The sequence below is a fragment of the Pantherophis guttatus genome, chromosome 4, assembly GCF_059756535.1.
Source record: "Pantherophis guttatus breed Tessera chromosome 4, ASM5975653v1, whole genome shotgun sequence".
In the NCBI taxonomy this organism is placed as follows: Eukaryota; Metazoa; Chordata; class Lepidosauria; order Squamata; family Colubridae; genus Pantherophis; species Pantherophis guttatus.
Window position 1 is genome coordinate 149,831,972 of NC_142066.1, and position 24,124 is coordinate 149,856,095.

General features: G+C 41.9%; 1 protein-coding gene across 4 annotated transcripts in view; it reads right to left on the reverse strand.

The window, feature by feature from the left end:
- DPP6 (dipeptidyl peptidase like 6) overlaps positions 1 to 24,124 on the reverse strand; it is a 545,144-nt gene that overhangs the window by 71,340 nt on the left and 449,680 nt on the right. For all 4 annotated transcript variants that reach the window (XM_034401660.3, XM_060683461.2, XM_034401658.3 and 1 more), the window contains exons 9-10: positions 3,608 to 3,762; positions 2,689 to 2,786 (exon numbers count right to left, since the gene is read on the reverse strand). In XM_034401660.3, the coding sequence (XP_034257551.1) occupies positions 2,689 to 2,786; positions 3,608 to 3,762 (253 nt within the window). The remainder of the gene's footprint in view (positions 1 to 2,688; positions 2,787 to 3,607; positions 3,763 to 24,124) is intronic.

Sequence of the window (24,124 nt, forward strand, 5' to 3'; positions counted from 1 at the left end):
CAATCCTTTTCACTAGACTAGACATACCCAATTCATGTAACCATTCTTCATATGTTTTAGCTTCCAGGCCCCTAATCATCTTTGTTGCTCTTTGTTAAGGATATTGGTGTTGTGTTACCAACCAGCAGAGTAAATGCACAAGGAAACGTTGCTGAGAGCAATGAATAAGAGATATGCAAACTGGTTTAGTAGGAAAACAGTCTCATAGTCTTTAAAAGATTCCAAGTCTTTGCCAGTTAAATCAGTCCAGTAGTTACAGATATCTTTTTACCAAACAAACAGTAGTTGGTTAGAATAACAAACTCACTCTGGTTCACAAACCACGATGGTAACAGATCCATCCAACGATGATTAGCAGATAGCAACTCCTCTCAATGGTAGCTTATCATATCAGCTCCATACACTATGGCAGCATATCATAGCAGCTTCATCATCAAACTGAATACGTTACAATACCTTGCTTAAATACTCTCACAACCAGTGATTACCTAATTACAGCATGACTCAACATTAAAGTTGAGTCTCTTCACTGCACTCATTCCAGTATCTCAATGTCTTTTTTATAATGTGGTGACCAAAACTGGATGCAGTGTTCCAAATGTGGTCTTACTAAGGCTTTATAAAGTGGTACTAATACTGTATGTGATCTTGATTCTATCCCTCTATTAATGCAACCTAGGTTTGTATTGGCTGCTGCTGCAGACTGCTGGCTCATATTTAAGTGATTGTCCACTGTGACTCCAAAATTCCTCTCGCAGTTACTACTATTGAGCCAGGTTTCACCTAATCTGTACTACTGCAATACTCTCTACTTGGGGCTGCCCTTGAAGATCACTCGGAGGCTTCAGCTGGTGCAGAATGCGGCTGCGCGGGTTGTGATGGGAGGATCGCGATACACCCATGTTACACCTCTCCTGCGCGACTTGCATTGGCTGCCGGTTGCCCTCCGGGTGAGATTCAAGGTGCTGGTAGTGACCTATAAAGCCCTACATGGCTTAGGCCCAGGATATCTGTCGGACCATCTGCAACCAGCAACAGCTCCCCATCATCCGGTGCGTTCTCACAGGGAGAGCCTACTCAGGGTGCTGTTGGCTAGAAAATGTCGGTTTGTTTGTTTGTTTGTTTGTTTGTTTGTTTATTTATTTATTTATTTATTTATTTATTTATTTATTTATTTATTTATTTATTTATTTATTAAATTTTTATACCGCCCCCTCTCCCGAAGGACTTGGGGCGGTGAACAGCCAAAATTAAAAACACACAATACAAATATTAAAATACTTTAAAACGAAATTAAATCTTTGGCTTCCCCAATTTAAAACCCCTTACCCATAAAATTCCCCAATTAAAAGATTTTTAACTCAGCCCTGCTTGGTGAAATAAAAAAGTCTTCAGGGCCCGGCAGAAGGTCCGGAGGTCCGGGATCAGTCGTATCCCTGGGGGTAGCTCATTCCAGAGGGCGGGTGCCCCCACAGAGAAGGCTCTTCCCCGGGGGGGTCGCCAGCCAACATTGCCTGACAGATGGCACCTGAGGAGGCCCTCTCGGTGGGAGCGTATTGGCCGGTGGGAGGTTATCGGAGGCAGAAGGTGGTCTCGTAAATAACCGGGCCCTAAGCCATGGAGTGCTTTGAAGATGAGAAACAATACCTTGAAGCGCACCCGGAAGACCACTGGAAGCCAATGCAGCTCGCGCAGGAGAGGTGTCACGTGGGAGCGCCATGTCGCCCCCATAAGTACCCGCGCGGCTACATTCTGCACCAGTTGGAGCCTCCGAGTGCTCCTACAAGGGGAGCCCCATGTAGAGAGCGTTGCAGTAGTTGGCAACCCCCAGAGGTAGAGCTTTCTCTGTGGGCACACCCACCCTTTGGAATCAACTCCCCCAGGGGCTCCAGTTGGCCCCTGACCTTCGCACTTTTCGCTGCGAACTAAAAACATGGCTGTTTAAATTGCCCAGCCTGGACTGATGGGGTTTTGATTTTTAATGTATTTTAATATGCGTTTAATATGTATTTTAACATGTTTCTTACTTGGATTGAGATTGTATATCTTAATTGTTGTGAGCCGCCCTGAGTCCTATGAAGAAAGGGCAGCATATAAATCTAATTAAAATAAATAAATAAAATAAAAATAAATAATCTGTACCTGTACATTTGCTTTTTCTTGCCTAAGTGTAAAACCTTACTTTTCTCTATATTGAATTTCGTTTTATTAGATACGGCCCAGTGTTCAAATCTGCTAACATCATTCTGGATCTTGAACCTATTGGGATGTTGGCTATTCCTCCCAGTTTGGTGTCGTCTGCAAATTTGATGGGTTCCTTTTCTATTCCTTCATCTAAATTGTTAATGAGGATACTTATGAGTACTGGGCTTAAGGCAGAAACTTGGGGTACCCCACTGCTTACTTCCCTCTATGTAAATGTAGTTCCATCAGGACTACACGTTGCGTGTGGTTTGTCTCTGAACTTCTATCACTACCATTATGTCTCTGTCCCCAGCAGCCATAAATTTGGGTCAAGACAACTAGACAAGCCTATCTGATATCCAAAAAGATACAATCAGCACTGAAAAATGGGTAGGGAAGTGAAGAAAGAATAGAATTAGAAAATCTAAGGCTAAAGGCAGCTGGTTATATACCAGAGCTTCATTTTATGTTCTCATCCTTACTTTAAGGTAGCATCACACAAACCTCATTCGTGGATCATCTGGAGGAGTCATTTCTAGAACATGAGGAGGCCCATTCAACACAACTGCATGTAAGGAAATGCTTGGATTTTCTGTCCCGACCTAGAAGACAAAAGGAGAACATAATGATAGTTAGGATGGAAATCTACCATTGACTGATTTTTATAGCAATAGCACTTAGACTAATATACCACTTACAGTGCTTTACAGCTCTCTCTAAGCAGTTTACAGAGTCAGCAACTTTCCCCCAATAATCTGGGTCCTCATTTTACCCACCTTGGAAAGATGGAAGGCTGAGTCAACCTTGCGCCTGGTGAGATTTGAACTGCCAAATTGCAGGCAGCCAGCAGTAGCAGAAGTAGACTGCAGTACTGCACTCTAACCACTGCACCACTGTGGCTCATAACATATTATGTATTCAGTATAATGCTTATGTATTCAAATTGGGAATAGTTCATAAAGCACAGTTTTACATAAAGTGCCATATTTTAACCTAACCCCATTGATCCTCTCGCTATCTTGAAGCCTCTGACCACAGCCTCGCTGAAAAAGTGATCTAAGCTCAGTCCTCATTTAGCAACAACCTCATTTAATAACTCTTTGCCATTATGAGGGTGATGATAAATCAACTTCGTGACCAATTCTTGCATTTATGATCTATGCAAGTCTGTATAGCGAAGGAAAGCTATGAGCACAGTTGTGCTTAGCAACCCCTTTGCCTCATGACCTAATTGTGGTCGCTAAACGAACACCACTAGTATTACAGATTGTGATTCTATAAATATGACCCCGAAGACTATAGTTAAAAGATCCATTCAGAAATAATCTTGCTTTTCTAACTGCATTTGATTAACTTTGAATTGTATCTCCCAGTAAAAGTAACCAAATCTTGAATGTTAAATGAATAGTAAAATCTATCCTACCTTTGGGTAGTGGTAGGCTTCCGCTTTTGGGTAAAGGCTTCCGGTGAACATGGGTATCTCCATTAGTGGGACCCGGGAGTCATTAATAGTTGCATAGGCTAATCTTGTGCCATCAGGAGACCACCAGTGAGCAATCTGGCTTTTCAGGATCTCTTCTAGAGAAACAAGAGAGTTGAAAAAATGCTGTAATATCAAAACTGTTAGTTAACAAGGAAACGTGATGTTTGTCCATCGTGTTTGAAGAGGAACTTGACATCTAACAGGTTGTGGGCTGTCCATGATGTGTTCGCAGGTGGCTGGTAAGGCCTATACGGGCACAAAATGTTCTGTCACATGTTGTTGTGGCCTGTCAGTGGCCTGTGCAGATTGTAGCTGATTCCGACAACAAGGAGGCTGGTGTGGTGCTGCGCTAGCAGCCTGTGCAACTGGCGCTCGAGTCGGACAGTGAGGAGGCTGGAGAAGATGTGGTGCCAGAGGCGGGGATTCAGCCAGGGCCTTCAGAACCTCCAGAAGCTCCTTTTCACTTAAAAGGAGCTTCTAACTGCATTTGGTTAACTTTGAATTGTATCTCCCAGTAAAAGTAACCAAATCTTGAATGTTAAATGAATTCAAGAAGAGGAGGAGCCTCTTCTCAATGCATGGGCATGCAGAGCTGCCAAAAGGCAGGGATGGCTCCTCAGGAGGAGGTCTCCTCGAGAGTAAGGCTTGGGGCTAATTCTCTTAAGATGTAGATTCCATTTGGGTAAGCACCAACCCAGGGACCATGCTCCGAAAAACTAATAGATGGGGCAAATTAAAACTAAATCTGCTTTGCTTTCATTGATATTTGATTAAAATTAAATGTAAATGGTATGAATATTCTCTCTCCATACAGGATATACTTTTCTCCTTTAATCTGTTAAAGATAGCAAATTTTGGTAGCAATTTTTGCAGAATTTTGTGAATGGGACATAAACCTGGGCTTAGGTGATGTCTTTTTGATGTTTAATTTCTGCATTTTTGAAAATAAGCTGCCTTAAAGTTCCGGGTTATGCAGACCTATGGGGCTAAGATAACCTGGATGAGTTTCATGTACGTACGTATATATGTACGTATGTATGTATGTATGTATGTATGTATGTATGTATGTATGTATGCGTGTATTTGTGGTAGCTAGTATTTCTTTTTCAATGACGCTATTAACCCACTAAGACAGATTGCTTGTTTAAATCAGAGAATGCACTGTCATCACTAAAACCCAATATTCAAAGAGATATTTTACGTGTGTAAAAAATATGAGCAGAGCATATCCTTCAAAAATATGTCATATTTAACTATTTGAGAAACTTCTGTTTATGAGTAGGTGAATCTACATCAACTGGCCTACTTTGTAGAACTATTGTAACTATTGCAAATGATGATTAAATTATTGGCACAGCTTGGAAGTCATGCCTCTCATCCAAAAAGGTGATCCAGCTGGGATCTCCCTCCACATTATATCATCACAACAACACTGAATCTAACTTGGTAGGTTAGAATGAGGCACAATGAACTTCATAGGGTAAATGAGGATGTGAATAATAGTAATAGAAATAGAAAAGAGGGAGGGGGACATGTTGCTAAGTAGGGTTGGTCTTAATTGGGACTTGTTTGGCAGAGTAACAGGAATACTAGTAACTAGTAACTTTAGCACTCTAGGCTAAAGGTAAAGATAAAGGTTCCCCCACACATATGTGCGAGTCATTTCCAACTCTAGGGGGAGGTGCTCATCTCTGTTTCAAAGCCAAAGAGCCAGCACTGTCCGAAGACATCTCTGTGGTCATGTGGCCAGCATGACTAAACACCAAAGACCCATGGAATGCTGTTATCTTCCCATGGGCCTACTGGAAGTTCGGGAAGGCCCGTTTCCAGCCTCCAGAGGGCCTCCGGAGCCTAGAGAGGCTGTTTTCGCCTTCACAGAGCTCGAGGAAAGCCTCCGGAGCCTGGGGAGGGCAAAACCCCCCCTCCACCATGGTGCAGGAGGCCAACTAGGCTACGCCGACCCAGCTCCCTTATATAGATTTATATAGTGCAGGAATCTGCAACCTTAAACACTCCCCTTGCTAAAATTTTTGAAGCCCACCCCTGAACTGCTTGCCCCCGGAATTGAGATCTTCCTCCACCTTTTTGGCTTTCTGGAAGGGCCTTAAAACCTGGCTTTATCGATTGGCATTGGGCCTGGATGGAGACACTCTAGCCTGGAAGTGGCCGGTGATTAATGGAGAAGTTACCACCTCTGTAGCATTCATGTGCTTAGCTTGTATGTGATTCTTGTTGCTTTTTTTTGTGTGTGTGTGTGTAATGTTCTTTTGTTTATGTTTTTATTTGTATTGTAAGCTTCCTAGAGTTGCTTTGGATTGAGAGATGGGTGGGATGCAGACTTAATTAAATAAATAAATGTTGCCAGCAAAACTGCGTAGACACGTCCGTGTACTCACCAGGAGTTGAGCGCTCAACTCAACATGACATTCTTAATAAGAACAACTCATCCTACAGACGAAATCTTGAAGAATTTATAACCGAAGAACAGGGACCTGAATCTCAATCAGAGCCAATAATTTTAGCCCCAGGTCCTGTCTTTATTGGCCACAAGGCTGCTGGTTCTCCATAGTGTCTATAAATTATTCCAAGGGATAATTTGAGCTTTGCGTTTGACATGCACCACGAGCCTCCGATGCTCCTGTCTTTCTTCTTAATATTATTTGACATGACGCTTTCATTAACTTTCCTATAAAAAGATCATAGTATCCTTTTTTCCTCCCCTCCCACCTCCTCACCCCACCACATCTGCCACTGAACAGGATCAATAGTGCACACTTATAAGGAGAAGGAAAACAGGCCTCTTCCCTTCAGCCTACACGGTTTCCAACCCTTCTTCAATTTTCTTACAGCACAGCTGTCACTCAGATTTGATGTAGTGCATGATATGTTTATTACAGACAATGTGGTGCCTCTACAATGGTGAGATCATGTGTTTTCAACCGCTCTGAATGGCAGCTCATGCAGAGAGGCAATAGCTATTTATTAAGCCCGCGTTCCAATGCAATGGGGCATCCCGATCAGCAGTGTTTCTGCAACCAAGGAGCAATATTTGAAGCAGCATCCAATAATAAACCTTTTTTTCTTTCTTTCATTTCCTGATTATTATATTTTATTTACAGAAAAGACTGCCTGCCAGTTTTTGTCTGTTTGGTGCCTTTTGAGACTCTGGATTACTATTCCCACACTCTCTGAGCTCATGCTGGATGGGAGTTAACAGAGCTATAATCCGGAATGTCTGGAAGTCTCAGACTGGCAGAGGATGTTAAAGCAACAACACTGGAAATCCTTCTCTAATTTACTGAACAGGGACACACATCTTGCACGTGGACCACTTCTGCTTCTAGGAAGGTAAAGGTGAGGATTCCTTTGAGTTGGGACCAACTCTTGATTACTTCATGGACTTCTTGGCAATAGTATGGAAGCGGTTTGTGATTGTCTTCTTCCAAGATGCATTCTTGACTTTGTAATCTAACCTATACCCCTGAGATTTCCTCTGGTCTCCCATCCAAGTACTAACCAAATCTGACCCTGATTAGCTTCTCAAGATCAGTCAAGATTAGCTAGTTGCTGTTAGCTAATGGGACAGTGCAGGAAGACCCAAATTATTGTAACTGTAATTCAGATCTTTCAGCTAACCATGAACTTTAACCTAATTCATCAAACTGGGGATTTATGCCACATGAATTTAGAGGTAGGCATATCAAAGTCTTAGGATCACAGGTGATTGCTGAATCTATTTTTATGACCAGTAGGAAATCTCAGGTATAGGGGCTATGCTGGGAAGTCAAGACGTATCTTGGAAGAAGTCATACACACTCATTGAGAGTTGGGCGACAAACCAGTTTAATAAATTATTATTGTTACTACTGCTATTATTATTAGGAAGAAGGCAATCACTTCCACACTGTGGCCAAGATATCCATGGTCCTTTGGAATCAAACTCAACTCAAAGCCCAATACCAGAAAAGCTGAACATTTCTGGCTCTGTTTCCCATCTTTGAAAAGACATAAATTGAAGTGTAACGTTAAACAACACTCATCATAACTTTTAAAAATGAAGAATAATCTTCAAACTTTCCTAATCCAGGAAAAAAATCTTGGCTCAGAGCAGATCAGGATTTGGTCCTGTTCACTTGTACTCCACATCCCAGGGATTGAGGTGCAGCTCAGGGGTGGGTTTTACTTACTTTTACTACCAGTTTGCAATGGGATCGCACGCACATGTGTGTGAAGCAAGTGCGCGCGCCTTGCTTCTGCTTATGTGCAGATCGCCAATGATGACATCCGGGGCAGTGGGTGGGGCCTCCCGCCGGTTTTACTACCGGTTCTTGCGAACTGGTCTGAACCAAGGGCAACCCACCATTGATGCAGCTACTAGAAACCCAAATGGTGGCTACCATTAAGCCTAACTTGATTGTTTTCTTAACTGAGTCCAATGAGTGAAATAGACATCATGGCTTATTCAACAATCCTGGCTTAATATTACATGTCTGGGAAGAATAAACAAAGAATGGGGCTGAATTATAGAGTGAAGTTGGGCTTCATATGAAATAACAAATTAAAAATATGTAGGCTGGTAAAGTGAAAGAATACGCAAGAAGGACCTTAAGCATATGTCCCATTTAATTTCCCCTCTCATCTAGCTCAGTGTATTAAAAGGGACAAGAGATAATTTTTCAAGTTTCGTTACTGTGGTTGGAAGAGATCACATCTTCCATTTTTCATCTAGCTATCCCTAAAAAGATGAAAAAGCTGAGTGAGATTTACCAAAGTTTTATTTTGTCACAACTTGGGAAACACAATATGGCTGGAGTAAAAATGCTCCAAAAGGAGAACAGCCATGTTGGCCTATCCAATAAATGAAGTCTGTCTCTTTAAAATTCCTGCTCATCTTCAGCCTAGCATCCATCACTGCAATCTCTGTGAAGAAGCACGATGGATTCAATCTTATGCGGAGGAAAATACCATGTTTGTTCATGGATCTATACTCTTATCACGACACCAACTGCAATTCAGCTGGGGTGTATTAGGTACAGGCAAAAAGGGGGGAAAAAATCCAGTTTAACATCTCAGGAATATTTATGCACTGAAGACTGCAGGAAAGCATGTTCAGAGGCACCATTTCCCCCTACTTCCCCGTTTCCCTTTCACATCGTAAAGTGGTGTAGGAAGTTAGCACCCACCCCTCTCCTAGGAAAATGATATATTTTAGGAAAAGGGCAGAATATTTTCCCTAAAGGGGAGACAGAAATGCATCTCCACAATCTTTGTCCATGGGCCATTGAGGCCTGAGCCAGTCTATTCTACATAACAAAGAACTAACTCCTTCAGGCAGAGCCATAATAGGAATCCCAAAGCCCTTTCATTACATCATCACCCAGCAAGGCTCAACCAAGCTTGGGACTCAAAAACGCAACCTACAAGTTTCCCCTGCATGGCCCCATGGGAGTCTGACAACCAATCGGAATACAAGCTCAAATTCAAAAGCCCAGAGAGGGTATAAAACCCAGGCACTCTCAGCATCTCTTCCCTTTTTTTCTCTTCACCCAAGATCTTCAAGGCATGTGATCCTGTCCACCATTAAAACCTTCTTTCCAAGCAGCCACCGTGTTTCCAGTGTCTTTTCCCCCACTTGGAACTGAACCCAGATGGACATTTCTTCCAACAATGAATGAGTGGAAATACTGGAGTGAAGACAAACTAGCTGATGAGGCATCTGACCTTCTGCCTTCAATGGGTCTGAGTAAGAACCTTGGTCCTCCTCTCACACAGGCCCATCTCCATCAGTGAGACTTCCTGCCTCCACATTGATAGCTTCTCAGAAGCTGGGACCAGTAAGAAAGGGAGCAGAAGAAAAGCATGCCAATTTCCAAATAAACCTAGGATACTTTGGTAGCACCCAAAAGCGCCTGGAATCCAGCATATAGTTAAAACCATCTATTTCTATTGATTTGACTTGTTTTCGAGAATATTTACCAACTCATTGGATTGTGGCTGTAGTTGTTACAATCACCTTTTCTTCTGCAGCGGCAACAACATATATGCAACTTTCATCCTGTACTGCATTTTTGGTGACACGCAAAAAATAATAGTGCACTTTGGGAATTTCCTCATCCTTCTCGACATGCTGCTCATTTAATATCCTATGCTTTTTGCTTTCTCAGTGCTTTGCAAATGTGTGTGCTCTTTCAAAAACCAGATTTCTAAATAGATATCTCTTTTCTGAAGGTAACTATAAACTGGGATGTACAGTAGATGTTTTTTAGGTAATGAGATGGTAGATTCTGCGCCCTTGGCTTTATTAAAGCTAAAAAAAAAAAAAAAGCAAAGTTCCATAAATTATATGTGATGGAAACTCCCTTAGGTAAGAAGTAAAGTTGCTATATGGCACCAATAAGAGTCAGATACCTTCATTTTATTTATTCATTCTAGTGGTGAGATTTTAAAGGAGTCTGAGTTTCCATAGCTGCAAGAGAAGGTATTTCAAAAGTTTATAGTAGAACCATTGGCAACTATAATTGAAGCATGACAGAATAACTAAAGAGGACACTTTTCTTATCTTTTTCTCCATGTTCATGGATGAATTCCTAAACTGAATTGCAACTCCCTGGGGATCATAAGCAACTTATGGGGAGAATTGCAATTTTATTTAAAGTGGATAGCGCTTGCAGGCAAAACAGGAGTCCTGTAAAAACTCACTCCAGCTTTGGTTAAGCTGAGCAGTAGGAGAAGTCTAGAGTAAGTTTAGAGACAAAGCTAAATCTACTGAGTTTGTCAAAACCACTTGCCAATCACATAAGTTCCATATATTATTTACTTATTCTTTCATTTTAGTTATGATGGTCCTCAAATTCATTTTAGGTGTTTTAGTATCACGAAGTATAGGAACTTCATGATTAGTTTAAATTGCAATAAAATAAGTGGTAAACACTTGTAACATCTTGATTCCTAAATTCCCCTCCCCAAATGCTCAAATTAAAGGATCTAAGGGTACCCTGTTTCCCCCAAAATAAGACATCCCCTGATAATAAGCCCAATCGGGCTTTTGAGCGCATGGCAATAAGGCCAAATGCTTATTTCAGAGTTCAAAAAAATATAAGACAGGGTCTTATTTTCGGGGAAAATAAGTACTACTACTACATGGTACTACTCAACATTGCTTCAACTGAATGTATCCTCAAGGGACAGAGTTTGCCTCTAGCCCAGGGGTTTCAAACTTGATTTCATTGAGGGCCATATCAGGGTTGTGTTTAACCCGGGTGTGTGTGTGTGTGTGGCCAGGATGGGTGTGGCCAGCTTGATATAACTCGTGTTGGGGACACCCCTCCCGGGCTCCATTTTCAGCTGTGACAGCCTCCTGCAGTGCTCTGCCAGTGAAAATGGAGCTCGGGGCTGCGTGCGGTGCTCCTGGGCTCCATTTTCGCTGGAAGAACGCTGCAGGAGGCGGTCACTGCTAAAAATAGAGCTCGGGAGGGCCAAACACGGTACACCTGAGCTTCGTTTTTGCTGGAGAGGCACTGTGGGCTGGTTCTTCATTGTTTCTGGGTGGCTCCACGGTCCAGATCTGAGCACCCCATAAGCCGGATCTGGCCTGTGGGCTTTGAGTTTGACACCCTTGCTCTAGCCTATTTATACATGATTTAAAAATTATACCCCCACAAATGTGTCAAGTTCCACTGGAAATGTTGGACTGGTGCTTATGGAGAAGACAGCTGGTAGGTATAGTATTATAATGAAAAGGTTGTGCTATAAATCTTGCTATGAACTTTGTAAGAGCCCTTAGAGAAGCTACACAAGAATGCTAACTTTTCTTAAGAAGGTTGCTAAGTAAGACAAATATGCCCAATTTGCTAGTTAGAGACCACATGCTTCCTGCATCAGTTGACTCAAGAGTTTCCCACTGTCAGTTGCAAAATAATAGTGATCTAGACAAGAAGCACATGTATAAGTTCTATCTCTAACTTTATTATAAAGATTACAGAATAACAGATTTGGAAGGGACCTTGGAGGTCTTCTACTACAACCCCTTGCTCAAGCAGGAGGCCCTATAGTATTCCAGACAAATGGTTGTCCAATCTCTTCTTAAAAATATCCAGCATTGGAGCACCTACAGCTTCTGGAGGCAAGTCGTTCCACTGATTAATTGTTCTTTCACCTGATACATAACAGAATATACTGCAAGCCTGAAAGGACATCTCTTTCCTATCCTTGTTACAGCCTGGGGAACAAGGGAGGGTTCCTTTGAGCCACTTGCTATGCCCTCTTTCCTTCTGCAGACTCAGCTGCCTCATATCTGAGCACTGTCTGTGGCTCTTCCTCTTGCCTCCCAAGGTCATACCCACACACCATTACACTTCCAGATTTATTGCTTTCTTAGGCTTACATGCCACTCCAATCATACAAGACTCTGAGCAGCAGTCATACCTGAATGGAATAACTGTTGTTCTCGTATTTGTTCTGTAGGTCTGCTTATTTTAGCATGGTGCTTAGTTGGTTCACACAGCAATGCTACCAATGCATGATGTTTATTTAAACATTTATTTAAACAAGCCGGGCTGGCTTAAGATGAAATTTTTAACTGTTTTTAAATGTTTTAAACGTTTTTAATTGGTAAATGAGTTTTAATTGGGCCAAATTTATATATCTTTTAATTGTTTTTAATATTTGTTCTGCATGTTTTTTTAATCTGGCTGTACACCGCCCTGAGTCCTTAGGGAGAAGGGCGGTATAGAAATCCAATATAAAATAAAAAATAAATAAATAAATAAAATGTGACATGGGGACTTGTCTATCACCTGGCCTGTTACAAACAGTCTGTATGACATTAGGGCTGAGAAAAAGTAACTGGCCCAAGGTCCCCCAACAGGTTGCTTCCCAAATAAGGTGTTGTGGTCCGCCAGCAGCCTGCGGAGCTGGCAGCAGAGTCAGACAGTGCAGAGGCTGGGGAGGAACATGGGCCAGTCCTGGAGTCTGGGGAAGGCTCGGACGAGGGTTCTGCGTTGGAGGCAGAAATGGGGCCAGGGCCATCTGGGAGTTATGCGCGGACACTGGAGCCTCCAGAGTCAAACATCAGAGAGACAGAGGAACAGGAGGAGCCTGTTTCTAGTGTGCACATGCGCAGAGCTGCCAGAAGGTAAGAACAGTTAAAACAAAAGGGATGACTCATGAGTAAAGCCTGGAGATGATTGGCCTCTCCCATAAGGCTTAAAAGAGGAGCAAAAGCATGTGGGCCCTTTGCAGGAAAGCAACATTGTTAATTCTGTTCCCAGTCGGCATCTCTGTTTGATTCTGGACTCCGTGTGGCTTTGCCAAGTAGGTCTTTGGCAGAGTGTCAAGGGAGATAAAGGTTGGTGATCATCCCGAAGGACTTCTCCTGAAGGACTTTTTGCAACTAATTGGGACTCAGCTGTGAATGAACGTAATTCACAGCTGTTGAAATAAAAGAGGTTTTTGGGACTACTTGTGTGTTTTAATGACTCAGGAAGCCTAGGTCACAACAGGAGGACTAAAACCTGGGTCTCCCCATTCCTAATCCAGTATCTTAACCTCTATACCACACTAGTTCTTCACATATCTGGATGCAGTAATAGGATTAAAACAACAAGGTACAACAAAATACTCTAGGTATCACTGAACAACCACTTTTAAAGAAGGGATCAGAAATAAGTGCACCATACCCCAAAGGATTATTGAAAAAGCCAAGTCTTTATTGTTTTTTGAAAACTTAAGAGAGTTAGGTTCCACTGCCCATGAGCAATAGCTCTATATATCTTCTCATTGTCTCATTCTGCCACATTCTTGTATGTGTATTTTTACACATATGATTGTGTGTTTACATACATGGGTGCAGTGGCTGGTTCCCAGATTAATAAAGATTATTATATACCAGTTGCAACCTTCTACACGATCAGTGATGAGTGAAGTGACATAACTCCTTGCTGGACCATAGGAAGACCATCAGAAATAAAATCAAAATACGTCCCCTCTAAAGTGGACTCCAAGAAAGAAGCATTGATTCAAAATGGGAAATGGTGAAGTTGTTAGAACATTTTTCATTCTTCCAATTCTTCTTAATATAGCTTGCTAATGAGAATTCTGTGAGATCCGTGTTTGGAAAGAATCACTCTCGAAGTTATTAAAAGTAGATCACCATGCCATCTGTCAGAAATGGTGTAGGATCTCCTGCTTGGGTGGAGGGTTGGGCTAGATGACCTATAAGGTCCCTTCCAACTCTGTTAATCAATCAATCTATCTAAAATGTGTATGAAGGAATTGGGGCAGGATATTATCTGAACTGATTTTATAATTGTGAGACAACAGATACATTCAAGTGTCATGGATCACACATCATGTTGGCCTTAAGATGATTCTGATGGCCTATAGACCAGCCTAATGTACAGTATTGTGTGAAGCCAAATAATTAGAGTATATTCAATAAATAGATAGAATAGAATAGAACAACAGAGTTGGAAGGGATCTTAGAGGTCTTCTAGTCCAACCCTCTGCTTAGGCAGGAAACCCAACACCACTTCAGACAAATGGTTGTCCAACATCTTCTTAAAAACTTCCCAGTGTTGGAGCATTCACAACTTCTGGAGGCAAATTGTTCCACTGATTTATTGTTCTCACTGTCAGGAAACGTCTCCTCAGTTCTAAGTTGCTTCTCTCCTTGATTAGTTTCTACCCTCAGGTGCTTTGGAGAATAGCTTGACTCCCTCTTCTTTGTGGCAGCCCCTGAGATATTTGAACACTGCTATCATCTCACCCCTAGTCCTTCTTTTCGTAAGACTAGACACACCCAGTTCCACCAACTGTTCTTTATATGTTTTAGCCTCCGGTCCCCTAATCATCTTTGTTGCTCTTCTCTGCACTCTAGAAAGAGTCTCAACATCTTTTTTTACATTGTGGTGACCAAAACTGGATGCAGTATTCCAAGTGTGGCCTTACCAAGGCATTATAAAGTGGTATTAACACTTTACGTGATCTTGATTCTATCCCTCTGTTTATGCAGTCTAGAACTGTGTTGGCTTTTTTGGCAGCTGCAGCACACGGCTGGCTCATATTTATACGATTGTCCACTAGGACTCCAAGTTCCCTCTCACAGTTACTACTATTGAACAAGGTACCACGTATACTGTACCTGTGCATAAATGAGTGGTCCTTGGTGCTCTCTGAGCTTGCTTGTTTTCTTGCAGATGTTTCATTACCCTAACTAGGTAACATCATCAGTCCTAGTAAGGAGGGCTCTTCGCTGTCAGTTTATATTCTGGTGTTTTTTGTGGGTGGGGATGGTCTTAGAGATGCTTTGGTTGGGCTGGACAAAAAGACTCCAGCATCTCTCCAGCAGTAATAGGCACTCAGCTCAGCATAGATTAACTCCAAGGTTAACTCCAGATCTACAATCAAGTAAGCAATTCCCCAATCAAGGAACTGCCAAAGAGCCATCAGTAAACAGTCCAACCACAGAATCTCTAAGACTGCCCTCACCAACACTGACAGGCAAGCCACCAGAATATAAACTGACAGCTACTAACACTGATGATGTTATCTAGTTAGGGCCGTGATGGTGAACCTATCCACAGGTGGCACGTGTAGCCATATCGGTGGGCACACGAGCTCAGCTCCGGTGAGACCGGAAGTTGGCAAATGGGCCATTTCCGGCCTCCAGAGGGCCTTTGGGAGGGTGGGGAAGGCTGTTTTCACCCTCCCCAAGGTCCTAGAAAGGCTCTGGAGCCTGGGGAGAGAGAAAAACAGGCCTACCGGGCCCACCCAGGAGTGCCAGAAGTGTGTGTGTGGGGGGGGGGGGTTGCGCATGCATGTGCAAGGGCAGAGCGCATAGAATTATGGGTATGGGTACATGTGTGCACGATCCCTCCCTACCTCCCCGCTCTTGGCACATGATGGCAAAAAGGTTAGCCATCACTGAGTTAGGGTAATGAAACGTCTTCAAGAAAACAGCTCAGAGAGCACCAAGGACTCCTCATTCCAACCCTGAGCTACAAATATTCTCCTTTATCAATAAATAAAGGTGGTTGGTTAATTAAAAGAGAATGTTTGACGTGACAGCTAAAGCATATATATTTACATAACATATTGAACCACAAACTAACTATATGGGCTAAGATATTCTGGCCTATAATCAGTGGAAGGGATTATTGGTGATGTGTAAACTAAACCCTAATTTCAATCAATTTAGTGTTATTTTATAAGTTAATGTCAAATGCTTTCAAATTGGTTCAATTTGAATTCAATTATGCTTCCAGGATTATTCAGAGGGGAGAGGCATAAATAAATAGATACACTTTAAATACCTCTACTAATTAAATGCCATCAATTTAATCAATATGTCTCCTTTCATACTAAGAGCAAAGCCAACCCCTTACTGTCGCTAATAAATACTCTTTAAATCGCTGAAAAAGCTGAAAGTAATCTAGTTTAATAGAGGCATCAGGGAAAGCCATAGTGGTATCAGGCAGGAAATTACATCATTGCACAAGTGATACAGGTTACACAATTCGCATCACAGGCGATGTTGGTATGTGTGATCTAATCTGCCCTCCCTTGTGGCTCTTGCTGAAATACATATTCATTGAAAGTTTATAAAAGGCTTCGCGCAGAATCAAAAAGAAATGGAAGAATTCCCTTCCCGTCTTCTTCTTTTCTAATTATCTGTTTAAATGGGAAGTCTGCAGTTCCATGTGCATCAGAAGCTAATCTTGGATCTTCTCTAGCAGAAACAGCCATTTTTAATGAAAGCCATCCTATTTGCATTTACATGGTTAAGACGACTCTCAGCTGGAAGCTTTTTATATTAGGGAAACAAAAGGATGTGCCGTAAGGGCCCATCAAGAATCCATCTCAACCGCCAGATGGAGCTTTCTTTTTAAAAACTGCAAATTAAATAGGACGGAAGATTTTTTGATAGTTTGTTTGTAAGCTACGAACTACATACAGATATGCTTGGCGTGAGATTTGAACTCTACTTGACAGCAACAAGAGGTCCCCTTAGGGCACTCTTCTTCAGTCTGATGCCTCCAGATGTTTGGGACTACAAGTCCCAACATTCATAGCTAATTATTAGTGATTTCTATTATTAGGCTGCATCTTAAAGGAACCATCCTTCACATTGTAAGAATTATCCCTACCCATCACATCTTGAAGCATCCTGAAAACACTCTCAGTACTGATGCAGAGTTGCTGGTGCTGACTGACAAGCTGTAGAAACATTCCTAGTCAGAATTAGGTATGATTCACTGCTAACTATTTACCATTTCATAGGAAATCTAACATCACATTAAGAGGAAGGCATCAGTACACAAAATACACACACACAAAACCACCAGCTGCAATAATTATAGCAATTACAAAATTAAGAATACAAGTAATCCTCGACTTATGACTGTAATGGAGCCTGGAATTTCCATCCCAAATCTTGACAATCATAAGTCAAGGCACGCACAGGCCTGGACTTAATTTTTTTCTTTTTTCTTTGCAGCAGTAATTAAGTGAATTCTGCAGACATTAAGCAAATCTATATATTCCTATGGACATTTTTTTGTCAGAAACTAATCCATAAAGGCCAGAATTCGGCAAAAAAACATCATAAATCACGGACATATATTTTTGGATTGCTGCAACTGCCTGTCAAGTAATTGCAGTCACATGACCATGGAGATATATGCAGTTATCAGAAATCCATAACTGGGTTGTAAGTAGCTTTTTTTGGGGGGGGGGAATCCATCATAACTTTGAATGATCATAATATTGCAACTGGGAAGTTGTTTTTACTACTTTCACTTGTGTTGGGCTCTGCCACTGTGATCGCTGTAAGAGATGAGGCAGGTTCTAACTGATGCACATCGACAGACACCCCCCACCCTGCAAGGAGGAAAATTAGGTTTCTCAGGGGTAATTTGGGCCCAAAACAATGTTAGATATGAATGGATACCAAAATACCAATAGCAATTCTGACACCAAGACAAATGGAGAAATAGAATGTCCATAAGTCACCTTTAAAATTACAGCCATTCAAAGGGAAATGCTACCTGAACAAGATGGTGGGTTGCCCCTGGTTCGGACCGGTTCACAAGAACCGGTAGTAAAACCGGCAGGAGGCCCTGGCCCCACCCCAGATGATGTCATCAGTGATTTGCGTATGCGCAGAAGCAAGGCACACGCAATCCCATTGTGAACCGGTGGTAAAGGTAAGTAGAGCCAGGGGTGGGTTCTATTATCTTTACCACTGGTTCGCAATGGGATCGCGCAGGGGGATTCTGCACATGCGCAGATCACTGATGACGACATCCGGGGTGGTGGGTGTGGCCTCCCGCCGGTTTTACTACCGAACCGGGAGCAACCCACCGCTGAATAGAACCTATCCCTGGTGTCCTTTTCAATCACATGAGCAGAAGCTATTATGTCCACCCTGGCCACGCCCACCTTGCCCCCTGAGGTCAAACACAACCCTGATGCGGCCCTCGATGAAATCGCTTGACACCGCTGCACAAGACCTATTAATTCATCACGAAACTCATAAAATCAAGGAACAACTTGCTTCATGAAGAAGGAAGTTGTACCTGTTAGAAACTCGGACTAAGAAATCCAAATTGTTTCATTTAAAAACCTGAACTGGCCCTACTAATTTTAAGTAGCATTAAAATTAGATTTGGGATCTCTTGCCAATTATATAATCTCTGCTTTATTACAGGCATTTGACTGATATTTTGAAGCCCGGCCTTGAGGGGGGAGGAGGGTGGAAATGGAATCCCACCACTAGGTGGCGCATGATATCCAAAAATATTATCTCAGAAATAATGAGAATTTCAGAACACAGCATCGCCTGTGAAACCATGGTGATGAGGAGATTAATGCTGTCACACTCGAGACAGAAGAAAATTCTTCGCCAAAAAAAAAAAAACAGGATACAAGAATCAAAGATCGCAGCTGTTTGTCAGAAAGCTTTGGCTCTAATTCTGGCTATGCAATTTACTTCACAGTAGTTCAATAAAAGTTATTTATTCACGGGAATAACCAACTCCAAGATGCTATATAAGGATGTATAATTCCATGCAAACTCCCAAAATGCAGATTAGTTCCTTCTTAATGTTTTCAGCCACTCCCCCATCCTCATAGTCAAGACAATGAAAAAAAGTACATTTATTTCCATTTTTCGGTTATGTTTATAATAGAGTAAAAGAATTGGAAGGGATCTTGTAGGTCATCTAGTCCAACCCCCCCTACCCAAGCAGGAGACCCTACATCATTTCTGACTGGTGGCAATCCAGTCTCTTCTTGAAAGCCTCCACTAATGGAGCACTCACAACATATGAAGGCAAGCTGTTCCATTTGTTGATTGTTCTCACTGTCAGAATGTTTCTCCTTATTTCCAGGCTGAATCTCTCCTTGATCAGTTTCCATCCATTGTTCCTTGTCTGGCCTTTCGGTACTTTGGAAAATAGGTTGATTCCAGTGGTGGATTGTTCCCGGTTGGGTCCGATTCTATAGAACCGGTAGTAAAACCGGTGGGAGACCTGCCACAACGTCATCATGGGTGATGTGTGCATGCACATGTGTGCTCCTGCTGCGAACCAATAGTAACGGTAAGTGGAACCCACCACTGGTTGATTCCCTTCTCTCTGTGACAGCCCCTCAAATATTGGAACCCTGCTATCCAGGGGTGGGTTCTAAATTTTTTTACTACTGGTTCTGTGGGCGTGGCTTATTTTGTGGGTGTGGCTTGGAGGTCATGTGACTAGGTGGGCGTGGCTAGCTGGTCAGTCATTTCTGGAAGGTCCTCGCACTTACAACCCGACTCATTTGTTTGCTTTTAACACTGATCAGCTGTAGGACGGCCCTTTGAAGCCCCGCGGCAAGAGTTTAAACAGTTTTTTCCCCTCTAGTCATCAGCTGGGACTCAGGAGGCAGCAATAGATTGGGGGTGGGATCAAATAAAAGGTAAGAATAACGTGGGGAGGTGGGGGGGTGGGAGACTGGTTCGGTGACGTCATATCGTCACCGCTACCGGCTCGGCCGAACCGGACCGGACCGGGAGGAACCCACCACTGCTGCTATCATGTCTCCCCTGGTCCTTCTCTTCATTAGACTAGCCAGTTCCTGCAACCGTTCATTGTAAGTTTTAGACTTCAGTCCCCTAATCATCTTGGTTGCTCTTCTCTGCACCTTTTCTAGAGTCTCAACATCTTTTTTATAGTGTGGTGACCAAAACTGGATGCAGTATTCCTGGTGTGGTCTTACTAAGTATTTATAGAGTAGTATTAGTACCTCATGTGATCTTGACTGAATTATGAAACATCTTGTATTAGTGATTGCAAATACTGCGTAAGAAAGTGGAAAATGGGATTGATTAATGCAGAGCATAGAACAGGATGTCATCCATGTAGCATCAGGCTGCGATTCAGCACATATTTTCTTTATAGTTGGGGTTCATCATCATTATGTCAAGTTGCTTATGATTAAAAGCAAAAGTTACAAAATCACAACATCACAAAATGAATTGATCTTCATCACTGACCAGCTCTATAAATAGTTAATATCTATAGCTTGGGGGAAGATTGCTACTATAGAAGACATGGAACTCTTCCATGCCTTCATTTTTTAATGGGAAATTCTCAGCCTGTTCAGCCTGGATGAACTTTGTGACTGCCTCTATTGATTCACATTGATAACCATCATAGATGATGTTTAGGACCATTTGAAACAAATTGAAAATTGCAATAATATCGCTTAAAAGCAAAGATGGGTCATTGAACATTAAGTCAGATTGTGCTGGCTTTCGCTGATACGAGCTTTAAACTTCCATAAACCTAATGAGAAGCATACATTCAGAGATGATTTGACTTCTTATGTCTTGCAGGGTATTTAAATATCCAGCAAGATTGCAACTGGAATATTACTTAAAATTCTCTGAGCAAATGCTGCATGTACTACAGGGGATGATAGATAAGAATTTATTCCTCCTAACTTGATGTTTCAACCTATGTGAAGGATCAACAGTCTTGACCTATTTAGGCAATCTATTTAGAACAAAGGACATAGAATAATAGTATTAGAAAGCACCTTGGAGACCTTCAACTCACTGCTTGAGTAGAAGACCCTATATATTATTCCAGAAATGGCTATGCAATCTCTTCTTGAAAATCTCCATGATGGAGCATCCACAACTTCTGGTGTCAAGCTGTTCCACTGAATCATTGTTCTCACTATTAGGGAATTTCTCCTTAGTTCTAGTTCGATCTTTCCTTGATAACCTTCCACCTATTACTCCTTGTCCTTCTTGTTCTTGCTCTCAGGTGCTTTGGAGAATAGGTTGATCCCTTCTTCTCTGTGTCAGCCTCCCCCCCCCAAGTATAGAATAGAATAACAGAGTTGGAAGGGACCTTGGAGGTCTTCTAGTCCAACCCCCTGCTTAGGGAGGAAACCCTACACCACTTCAGACAAATGGTTATCCAACATCTTCTTAAAAACTTCCAGTGTTGGAGCATTCACAACTTCTGGAGGCAAGTTCTTCCACTAATTAATTGTTCTAACTGTCAGGAAATTTCTCCTTAGTTCTAAGTTGCTTCTCTCTTTGATTAGTTTCCACCCGTTGCTTCTTGTCCTGCCCTCAGGTGCTTTGGAGAATAGCTTCGCTCCCTCTTCTTTATGGCAGCTCCTCAGATATCAGAACATTGCTATCATGTCTCCCCTAGTCCTTCTTTTCATTAAACTAGACATACCCAGTTCCTGCAACCGTTCTTAGTATGTTTTAGCCTCCAGACCCCTAATCATCTTTGTTGCTCTTCTCTGCACTCTTTCTAGAGTCTCAACGTCTTTTTTACATTGTGGTGACCAAAACTGGATGCATTATTCCAGGTGTGGTCTTACCAAGGCATTATAAGTACTTATTGATACATGATATCAAATATCATAGTTGATAAAGATCAAGTATTTATGCCATCAGCATAATCATATCAGGGTTCTAGGCATCTATTTACTAATTTGTTTAAAAGATGATGAAATGGTTATTCAACTGAATGATTCTTGGATTAATTATAACAGCCCTGCTGCAAGAAAAAAATGTGGCTTGCCAGGGGAAAGAATACCTCAAGGCTATCCTTCTCTTTCGCTTTTAAATAATTTAATTTAATTAATTTAATTTAATTAATTAAATTAATATGCCGCCCCTCTCTGAAGACTCAGGGCAGCTCACAATACATTTTAAAAAATAATTATAAAAAAACATTGAAAAATTAAAAACATTAAAAACTCATTCACGCCATTCATAGCCGGATCTCGCCAGATCACAAAAGCGAGATCAACGGCTCCAGGCCTGCCGGAAAAGCCAGGTCTTCACAGCTTTTCGGAAGGCCAATAGGATGGGGATGGTCCGGACCTCAGGAGGTAACTGGTTCCAGAGAGCTGGGGCAGCCACAGAGAAGGCCCTTCCCCATGGGCCCACCAGCTGGCATTGTTTAGCTGACGGGACCCGGAGGAGACCAACTCTGTGGGATCTTACCAGTCACTGGGAGCTATGCGGCAGAAGGCGGTCTCGAAGATAACCTGGCCCTGAGCCATGTAGGGCTTTAAAGGAAATAACCAACACCTTGAATTGTGACTGGAGACCAATAGGGAGCCAGTGCAGCTTGCGGAGAATTGGTGTAATATGGGTGTACCTAGGTGCACCCACGACAGCTACTTATCCCATCTACTTTTCCCTATAGAGCTGTATAGATAAAAGCAAGGATCTAAAACCCAACTACAAAGTGTTAACATAGCTATGAGATTATAAATTCCCAAGAGTTATGGGGGACCTTTCCTTGCTGTTTGGTGCTGGCTGGGGTGGGATCCATATAGTAGTGTGAAGAAGATCCAGAAGGAGTGAAGCACCAAATCAAGGATAATCTAGTTGCACCAGGTCATAAAAGAGATTCAATGACAAACATGGCATGGGAGGCTAGGAGTAACCCAGCAAGTGTGACTTTAGAAGAGGTCTTGTATGGCTCTATAGGGATGGAGGGTGAGACTACCTCATAAAAACCCACAGCAGGCCATGCATTTGCCAACATGGAAGAGACCACAGCTGCAAATAGTCCATAAAAAACCCCAAGAAGTAGAGAAAAGCTATATTTCAGCAACCTACTGATCAAAACTGTGGTATCCTACCTCTTCTCTGAGATATTGCAGTGTAAGTAAAGTGTAAGTAAGTGTAAGTGTAAAGAAAAAAAAATGAGGCATCAATGTAGTTAAGTATTATAAAAGCCACAGAAAATTAATTGTTGGGTGATCTTTCTGGGTTATTGCCTATGTGATAAATTGCTTATCACTTCAGGAGCAAAAAGAACTCAGCAAAGGTGGTTGAGGAACAAACTGACACTAAGATTTGTCCCGTGACTCTCTTGCTACAAACCTTACTTTTTCCATAAGATATTTATATGATGGATAAATGTTCAGGTGACCTTAACCAGCAGGAAATTCTCAGCAATGTCTCTATGCACAAATACTATAGCTCAAAGAGTCAGCTCAGCAACCTTTAAGGCCTGTTTTTTCCCCCCAAACAATCCAATGCCAGTTTGGCTGTTTGTTTTTATTATAATTATTTATATCCCAATTTTTCAAGGTAACAGATCTTCATGCCTTATAGGCAACATAAACCATAGGATATGAAAGTACTACACATATTATTTGACAAGAAGGGGAAAAGGAAGGAAGATTGGTTCATGAGGTATTTAGGAGTAATGCTCCTGCTTCAGGAAGAAGAGAAGGTGGGTTGCGGCAGAAAAGGCTTCAATGATTGTTGTCACTTTCCTTTCTTTCCATCCGGGATTTCTAGACCACTCTTGCTTCCTTAAAATCTTTCCACTGTACAGATACCTCCTCTGATAAAATGATATTTAAACACATCTTTTAAAAAATGAATAACAAATTGGATTACAGTCATGCCTCGGCATTCAACTGCTTCAAAATGCGTCGAATTTCGTATTTGGCGCATCTTGAAGGAGAAATCTTGAAATCCTGGCAGTTGACATAGAAGGAAGAACTTGCTGATGTTGGCTGCCTTATGACCTGCTATTTCTTCTGGCCGAAATTGTGGGTCATGTGGTAAGTCACATGATTTTCTCAGTACCCGTCGGTTTTAGTATTTAGCGCGTCTTCTGGAATGAATTAGCAACGAGGACCGAGGTGCTACTGTATAAGTTTCTCCTTTGGTTTTGCTCCCTTTCCTTTCTGGATGCTCCCCTGAAAAAAATTCCCCATCCTTAGAGAAAACGATGAGACCACAAATATTTAATTGACCTACTTCTCCAGGATCCTTCTCACAAGTCATCTATTTGCAAGTGTCGCTCACTAACATTTAGGGGTATGCATGTCTTAATTTCCTAGGATATAAAATGTTCTTTAGAAAAATCTAGCAACAATGTGTGGTTGAGGGTGAGGTAGTCGAAGAAGACTGGTTTAAAT